Source organism: Palaemon carinicauda, chromosome 8 (genome assembly GCF_036898095.1).
Source record: "Palaemon carinicauda isolate YSFRI2023 chromosome 8, ASM3689809v2, whole genome shotgun sequence".
In the NCBI taxonomy this organism is placed as follows: domain Eukaryota; kingdom Metazoa; phylum Arthropoda; class Malacostraca; order Decapoda; family Palaemonidae; genus Palaemon; species Palaemon carinicauda.
The window spans coordinates 33,034,385-33,043,370 of NC_090732.1; the positions used below are offsets into that span (position 1 = coordinate 33,034,385).

The following is an 8,986-nucleotide window of genomic DNA, read 5'->3' on the forward strand; positions in this document are numbered from 1 at the left end:
ACGTCCTCTGATATGTCGCGATATCCCTTTCACGAGGGATACTCGCTCCAGGAGTTAGAATTCTGGTACCTTAAGGTAAATTCTCTGGGAATATCGCCGTAGTTGTAATATACCCTAGGAAGCTACCCTATAGGAACTTCCATCAGGACGACATGGCTTGAGCCCAAAATATATATATATATATATATATATATATATATATATATATATATATATATATATATATATATATATATATATATATATATATATATATATATATATATATACACGCATACACACACATATATATATATATATAATATATATATATATATATATATATATATATATATATATATATATATATATATATATATATATATATATATATATATATATATATATATATATATATATATATTTATATTTATATATATATATATATATATATATATATATATATATATATATATATATATATATATATATATATATATATATATATATATATATATATATATATACAAATATATATATATATATATATATATATATATATATATATATATATATATATATATATATATATATATATATATATATATATATATATATATATATATATATATATATATATATATATATATATATATATATATATATATATATATATATTCGTGTTTGTGTGTGTATTATGAAATAACGTAATTTTTGCTTTAGTTTACGTCAGCCTTGTTACTGCATTTTTGTTTTATGTAAAAGTAGTATAAAATTTTGTTTATAAGGCTTTAGTTGTAAATTGAATTATTTTTTTCTGTTGAAGTGCTGCTTTAATCTCCTCACGGCTCGTTTAAAGCTTTATAAGTGTCTAGTTTAACGCTCGTTTCTTTTCTGTGTTTTTCAAGTCCTTGGTGAGAAGAGACACCTGTGTTGACTTGTGAGGAACTCGATTGCTAAAGAGGACAGTTCAAGCTCAAGGTTACCAAAACCTACTTCAGCAGCTGGCCTGTGTGAGCTTTTACAAGGATTGTAACACAAATGTTCGACAGCTTTTAGCTGGTGCATTTCTGCCACCTGCGGTGAATTGTAATTCCTGCTGTTCTCTTCTGCGGTCTGCAGAGCCGATGTATGAATCCTGGCTTTGAGGTGGACTTGGGAGAGACACCACTGGCGACGCATTCTCGCCATAGTCAGCTGTGGGAGCTTTGGAGCTCATGGTATCATGTAGGGAGGCAGTTGTCAGGTAGGAGCCATTATTTACCTTTTTTTGGATTGGAAATCCTTTTCCTTAATTTTGATGAGGGGTCTTGCAGAGCTGCAGTCCTTACAGTAGCTGAGAGTGAATTGGAGTCACTACTTTATTTGGAGTGAGTGGTAGTTATATCCATCCTCAAAGAGTGTGAGGATATTCATATATTTAGTGTTTTGTTTAGTTTTCAAGTGTGGTGTTTCTCGTTGGTGAATTTTGTCGATTACCAATTGTGTGTTTAATTACCTAAATGTTTGACTCCTCTCGTTGAGAGTGTGGTGTTTTCAGCTGGGGAATTTTGTCATTGGATTAAGTGTTAATTGTTAATGGTTATTTGTTAAGTTTTAGTTATTGATAGTTAGTTGTAATGGTTAAATTCAAATTGTTAGGTAGTCACAAGGTTAACTGTTCTAAAATTTGTTGTTAATAAATACTGTTAATTTTTCCCAAGTGTTCTCGTTTCCACTGACCAATTTTTATGCCTGATATTGTTGAGAACATTGACCTCTCTTATCGTGTAATAAGAACTTGCATCACGGCTCGACAAGGGTCATAATATATTTTGCAACTGTGACAGGATAGAGAGCTCTGGATATCCGGTATTTTGGTCAGTGGAGCGACACTCGGGTAGACTCTTCAATATTTATTTTCTTTTTTTTAGCATTGCCTTTCTCCCCTGAATTTTTCTTAGTTTTACTAAATGGAGGGATTTGTTTTGGATCCAACTGAGTTTTCGGGTCAGCTAATTGCCTTAAGTATATGCCCCTGCTAGGTAAGAAACAATTATTTGAGTGTGCTAAGTGGCTGGGTGTTCAGTGAAAGACCACAGACACCAGAGCAGAGATATTGGTATTAGTTAGGGATAAAATAAAACAGGAGTTAACTAAAGCTGAAATTCAGGGAGTGAGAGTGAGGTAATAGGTGATAGTGAGGAAAGTTTGAGTGAGGATTTCGAAGATGACAAAATAAGTATGAAGGCTGGACTAACTCTGTTAGAGGAGCCACCTGCCATAGGTACCATTTATGAGGGTCCAGCAAATTTTCCCCAGGGGCCGGGTAATTTGTCCTCTAATCCGTTGTTGGCCACTCCTGATTCTGTATCCTTCAAATCTCAGGCCCTTGTTAATGCATGGAGTGACTCCAAGGAGGAGAAGGAATACAACTTTATTTGACACCATATAGAGTTGCACAACATGAAGTTTGAGGAGAATGAGTTGGAGATGGCAAAATTAAATATAGAGGTGGCTAGGTTGTAGGGGGCCAATTTCATAAGTTCCCCTAAAAATACTTTCCAAGATCACTTTAGTATAAGTGCTGCACTAAAATTGATGCCGGTGTTTGACGAAATGGATGTTCCATAGTTCTTCAAGGCACATGAGCATGGGGCCTACCAATTGTCTTGGTCCCCAGGAATGTAGACCGTGTTAATACAGTGTAGGATAGTGGGCAAGGCAATGAGGATGAGTGTATAATGCCTTGGAGGAGGAAGTAGCTCTGGATTACCAGAAGGTAAATTTCAAAGTCCTACGACTTGGTCCCTGAGGCCTACCGCCTCCGGTTTCGCAACTATATGAAACACCTTGCGCAGTTTTTCGTGGAGCTTGCACACGTCAAGGAGGATCAGTTCGACGACTGGCTGAAAAGTCATTAGATAGTCACTTTCACTGTGTTACATGAACTGTTACTCCTTGAGGAGTTTAAGAAGGCCTGTAGTAGGCAGTTGAGAATTCACCTGGAGGAGGTGAAATATGTAAAATTGAGTTTAGCCGCTCAGTTAGGGGATGAATTTTTATTGACTCGTCGGTCATGTAGCGGTAGTTTTTTATTATAAGACTTTTAATAATCAAACATATTACTCCCCTAATAGGGGTAGTGGAGGGGAAACCTCTATATCGACTCCCCATATCCCCAATAATAGGTATATTAATTTTAATTCTTTTTCAGGTGATAGGGATGTGGGTAGAGTCCAAGAAGGTCCTCCTTCTCTTAAAGTTCTTGCTAATAGAGACTTCAAAGGTGAGGAAATAACAGGTATAATGGGAATAGAAGCTCAGGCCGTAAAGGAAGCTGTTTTTGGTGCAACAAGTCAGGGCATTTGCATATCCAGTGTAATGCTCGTAGGATGTACCCACAGCTCAAAAATCAAAGTTCTGTAACCTTGGTTAATGCTAAGACAGAGGTTAGTAGCAGTAGTCCTGTAGGCAGACCTGTAGTAGATAGTAGTTTAGTAAATAGTAGTAAGCCTAATGTTCCTAATCCTCAATCATGATTCAAGTACGACAAATATATGCGGCCTGGAGGGTTGATTTTTGACTCTCATGTTGTCCAGGTGAAATTTTTTATGGACACTGGTTCTTTCAGCTCGTTAGTCATGAAAATGGCTCTAAATAGTTTTGAAAAATATACAGGAAATTTTGTATTTTTGTGAGGTTTTCGGATTCAGTCGTGTCCGCTCCTTCAAGTGATGTCCGCGTACCTTTTCCAATATACGATCGCATCACTACGTTGGCTGTGGTGTATAGTCTACCTATTCCGGGTAATGATGTAATCCGTGGAAATGATGTGCTGGATAGTGAAGGACGGGAGCTGTTCCCTATCTTATCAGTAAATGCTAGTCCCGTGGCTGTAATGACTCGGTCTGCAGCAAAAGCTGCTAATTAATTGATGTGGGGAGCGATGATGACTTAATGCTAAGTAGTGTAGAGTTAGATGTTTTAAGGCCCGGGCCAGTAGAGAGTAGTTTTAATGATGTAGTTAATATGAAACCTGATTGCGACAGAACTGCTTTTATTAAAGCTCAAAAAGATGATTTTAATTTGGATTTGGGCGATGTTGAGAACCTGACTAAACCTAGATTTGTAGTTGTAAAGTTGTAAAGGGCTTATTATATAGGTTTAGTCGTCCCGCATCTGATAATTTGAGTAAAACTGGTCAGTTGGAACAGATTGTGGTACTCTCTCAATTCAGAAATTCCTTTTTTGGAGTTGGCTAATGCTAATTTTCTTTTTAGGTCATTTGGGTGTTTTAAAATTTATTTCATAGTGTGGCTACGTATTTTGGGTGGCCTGGAATTAAATTGAGTGTGAAGCAGTTTATCAGAGAGTGTGGGAGTTGTCAGGTTATGGGTAAACCAAATCAGGGGATCTCTAAAGCCCCGTTGCATCCCATACCTTCTATAGGTGATCCATATTCTGAGTTAGTATTTGATGTGGTAGGTCCCTTAGCAAAAATTCAAACAGGGTACGTGTATTTAATAACAATCATGGATAGAGCCTCTCGCTTTCCTGAAGCTATACCTATGAGGCGTATTACTTCTAAAGTTGTCGTTGGAAAAATTAATGGACTTTATTTCCAGGTATGGTCTCTCCCGTTTAATTCACACTGACTGCAGGATGAATTTCACGAGTTGGTATTTGGGGATAAGTGTGATGAACTGGCCATTCGGGACGTTACCACCGTACCTTATCACCCGGAGTGTCAAAGAGTGGTGGAAAGGTTCCACCATACCCTCAAGTCTGTCCTGAAAAAAATGTTGTTATGATCATGATAGTAAATGGGACAAATCCCCCCCCCCCCCTTTTGTCCTCCTTGCTTTCAGGAATCACCCTAATTCTTCAACTCTTTCCAGTTGGTATTTGGGCACAAAGTTCGTGGACCATTGGAAATTGTTTTTGAAATGCTCAAATCTAACTATAAAGAGGAAATAAATGTAAAAAGGTTTGTGGAAGACTTGAATGGAAGAACGTTTAGTGCCTGGAAGTTTGCCAAGGAAAATTTGCAACGGTCCCAGTCAGTAATGAATACAACTTTGACAAAAAGGTAAAGGTACGGTCATTTGAACCTGGGGAGTTGTTTTTTGTGCTGAGTATGGACCCGGATAGTTTTCTCGAACCAAGATATAAGGGCCTTTGGAAGGTTTTGAGGAAACTGTCAGAGGATAACTATGAGATTGATGCTCCCAGTTCAAGCTGTGAATGTGGAATATTTCATGTCAATCGACTGAAACCTTAATTTGGTAAGGAAGGTGATCCATTAGCGATAGTATCTGAGCCTGTGTCTATGATATTGGATGTGCCTCCTGAGGATTCTGACGGGTTAGGGTGTCAGTTTCCTTTGGATGCATTGCGTGAAAAAATGCAATATTGGGAGATGTTAAAAAGTAGGTTAGATAATTTAGATGTTAACAAACGGGAAGATGTATTTAATCTGGTTTATTCCTTTTTAGATCTTTTTTAGGATGCTCCAGGTAGGACAAATATTTAAGTCATTACATTGATGTAGGTGATGCTTCCCCTGTGAAGCAGAGTCCTTACCGGCTGAACCTAGTGAAATAGGATTTGGTCAGTAAGGATATAGAGTATATGTTGAAACATAACCTTATTTAACCGTCTGTAAGTCCCTGGAGTTCTCCTATAGTACTAATAAAGAAAGCAGACGGTATGTTCTGCATGTGTGTGGACTTTCATAAAGTGAACGCCAACATGAAAAACGATTCTATTCCTCTCCCTCGTATTGATGATTGTCTCGATCGGATTGGTTCTGCCAAATTTATTTTTAAGTTGGATCTTTTAAAGGGTTATTGTCAGGTTCCGCTGTCCGACCGAGCTCGTGAAATATCCACCTTTGTCACTTCATTTAGCCTATACGAGCTTAAGGTTATGCCTTTTGTAATGAAAAATGCTGCATATACTTTTCGAAGGCTCATGAATAGGGTAATTTGTGGTTTGAAATGAGTTGAAATTTATATTAATTACTTCCTAAGGTTATGTAATGTTTTTGAAGCCCTTCGGTCTGCAGGGTTAGTTGTTAATTTGGCTAAGTGCGAATTGGGTCAGGCCAAGGTTTGTTATTTGGGTCAAGTGGTTGGTTTAGATCAGGTGGCTCCGAAACAAGGAAACCTCGAGGGCATTATAAATTCTAAAAGGCCAGCTAATGTTAGAGAGAAAAAGAAGAGTGCTGTGCATGAAGGGTTATTAAAGCAGATTTGTGCGTAATCACTCTGATCCGGCTCACCATCTTACTAATTTATTAGAAAAAGAACAAATTTTCTAGTGGTAGGATCAGTGTGAAGAATCTTTTAGTAAACTTACATCAGTATTAATTACTAACCCCATTTGGACTTCCCCAGATTTTCAGAAGCCTTTTATTATAGCAGTAGATGGCAGTGACGTTGGCATTGGGGGTGTCCTTTTTCAGGGAAAGGAGGACGGTGTTCATTGTGTCTTACTCTAGTAAAAAGCTTCTGGCGGCAGAAAAAAGTTACTCAACTATAGAAAAGGAAGCTCTTTCTTTGGTCCGCACTTTTAACTATTTAAAGCTGTACGTGACATTTTTTTCTCTCCCAGTTGAGATATGGACGGATCACAATCCTCTCGTTTCCATCGAGCAGATCAAGGGAGCAAACCAGAGGATTTTTTGCTGGGCCCTTTTTCTGCAGGAATTCAATTTGGTTATAAAACATGATAAAGGGACTGACAACAAAATTCATGATACCCTTTCTAGAATTTAGTGTACTAGCTTGATCTTTCTCATACGCCGCCTTGCTCGTTTCTTCATTAAGGTTGTATGGTAAAACTTTGTTAGGATGTAGTTCTATTTAAATAATAGCTTTTTATATGAAGATTAGGTTATATTGAGTGGTACACACTCTAGTGTTTTATAAAGGTTCCCTAAATCAATTATTGATTTGTTCCGATATACTAAGATTTTTGATTGTGTAATAATATATAAGACTTTTTGGACTATAATGCCTGTGTATTATAGGTTAAGGTGTATGTCTGTGGGCGTACCAGTAAGTTTATTCTGGTTTAGTTAGGTCTGTTTCTATAGAATTAGAGATTTTTGATGAAGTACGATAATATTAGATCTTTAAAATAATGTTAAGCTATATAAAGCTCTTGGTTTTTATTCTTTAGGGGTACTGTCTGTTTAATGTTAGGTTCATTGTTTTATACTTATAGTTCTTACTTTACAGTTGCATATCCATTTATATATAAAGGAAAATTAATAATTTCTCTGTTTAATTATTTTTTCTCCGGGAGGAAGGTATGATGTATTAACTTAATATTTGCTTTAATTGACGTCAGCCTTGTTATTGCATATTTGTTTTATGTAAAATTAATATAAAATTTAGTTTATAAGGCTGTATTTGTAAATTAATTTTTTTTTTTTGTTGAAGTGCTACTTTAACCTCCTCCCCGTTCATTTAAAGATCTAGTTTAACGCTTATTTCTTTTCTGTATTTTTCAAGTCCTTGGTGAGAAGAGACACATGTGTTTACTTGTGAGGAACTCGATTGCTAAAGAGGACAGTTCGAGCTCAAGGTTACCAAAACCCACTTCAGCAGCTGACTTTTGTGAGCCTTTACGAGGATTGCAGCACCAACGTTCGACGGCTTTTAGCAGGTGCATTTCCGCCAACCTGCGGTGATTTGCAGTTCCTGCGTGTTTTCTTTTGCAGTCTGCAGAGCAGACTTAGGAATCCTGGCTTTGAGGTGGACTCCGGAGAGACACCACCAGCGACGCATTCTCGCCATAGTCAGTTGTGGGAGCCTTCGAGCTCGTTGTGTCATGTAGGAGGCAGTTGCCAGGTAGGAGCCATTATTTACCTTATTTTGGATTGGACTTTTTTCCCTACCTATGATGAGGAGTCCTGAAGAGCAGCACTCCCTATAGGAGCTGAGAATAAATTGGAGTCGCTACTTTGTCTGGAACGAATGGTGGTTACATCCAGCCTCAAAGAGTGTGAGGATGTTTACATATTTAGTGTTTTGTTTAGTTTTTAAGTGTGGTGTTTCTCGTTGTGGAATTTTGTTGATTATTAATTTTGTGTTTAATTATCTAAATGTTTGACTCTCTTTTATTGAGAGTGTAGTGTCTACCGGTAGGGAATTTTGTCATTGGATAGAGTGTTAATTGTTAATGGTTATTTATTAAGTGTTAGTTGTTAATAGTTAGTTGTAAGTGGTTAAATTCAAATTGTTAGGTAGTCACAAGGTTGACTATCCTAAAATGTGTTCTCAATAAATACTATTAAGTTTTCCCAAGTGTTTTCATTTCCACTGACCAATTTTTATGCCTGATATTGTTGAGAACACTGACCTCTATTATCATGCAATAAGAACTAGAACCACGGCCCAATAATGGTCGTAACCGTGTGTTTTCCTTTTCATGAGTTATTACCAAGTTCCTATTGAATATTTAGATTTGTCTTTCAATTAAGTCTATTCCGGACCATACCAAGTAAAGCTTAGTGTTAGTGTTCTCCCATCAAATGGATTTCCAGTGAACAGCAGAGATCTGCAATCAAATGTGTCTCCATCTATGTTGCATATCTTCTTCATGAAATCTGTTATTGGTAGAGCAGTTGGGGATGATGGATAAAAACTAAAATGGATTAGTAATAGGAAATTAGCTTTCCTAGTGTATGCTCATGATACTGTACTTAATGGCAAAACATCACATGATTTGCAATACGTGTTTACCAAAATTAACGAAATATCACAGTAGGCTAGGTTCAAGAAAGGAGTAATGAAAGCTCTTCAAGAACAGGGAAGAGAAGAATCTTATGGCAGAACGTGAAGTACAGCTATCCTATAAATAGGAATAGCTAGAGTTAGAAAAGGAGACCCTATCTCTCCTAGATTATTCACAATATACCTTCAAGGAGTTTTTAAGAAGTTATGTTGGAAAAATGTAGGAATCAAGGTTTGCATATGACATAGTTGTGTTTTATGAATCATGGGAAGAATTACAA

General features: G+C 36.7%; 1 protein-coding gene across 1 annotated transcript; it reads left to right on the top strand.

The window, feature by feature from the left end:
• The first annotated feature begins 976 nt into the window (after positions 1-976).
• On the top strand, positions 977-8,188 carry LOC137644853 (uncharacterized). The gene is made up of 3 exons (XM_068377746.1): positions 977-1,225; positions 3,176-3,410; positions 7,482-8,188. The coding sequence occupies exons 1-2, from the start codon at positions 1,111-1,113 to the stop codon at positions 3,385-3,387; spliced, it is 327 nt and encodes a 108-aa protein (XP_068233847.1). The 5' UTR covers positions 977-1,110; the 3' UTR covers positions 3,388-3,410; positions 7,482-8,188.
• Positions 8,189-8,986: the final 798 nt, after the last annotated feature.

What these genes read in the sequence shown, in the direction of transcription:
- LOC137644853 (XM_068377746.1), top strand. Translation starts at nt 1,111, where the DNA reads ATGAATCCTGGCTTTGAGGTGGACTTGGGAGAGACACCACTGGCGACG. An exon ending in TGTAGGGAGGCAGTTGTCAG is followed by an intron (nt 1,226 to 3,175) that starts GTAGGAGCCATT and finishes ATTCTTTTTCAG; the next exon opens with GTGATAGGGATGTGGGTAGA.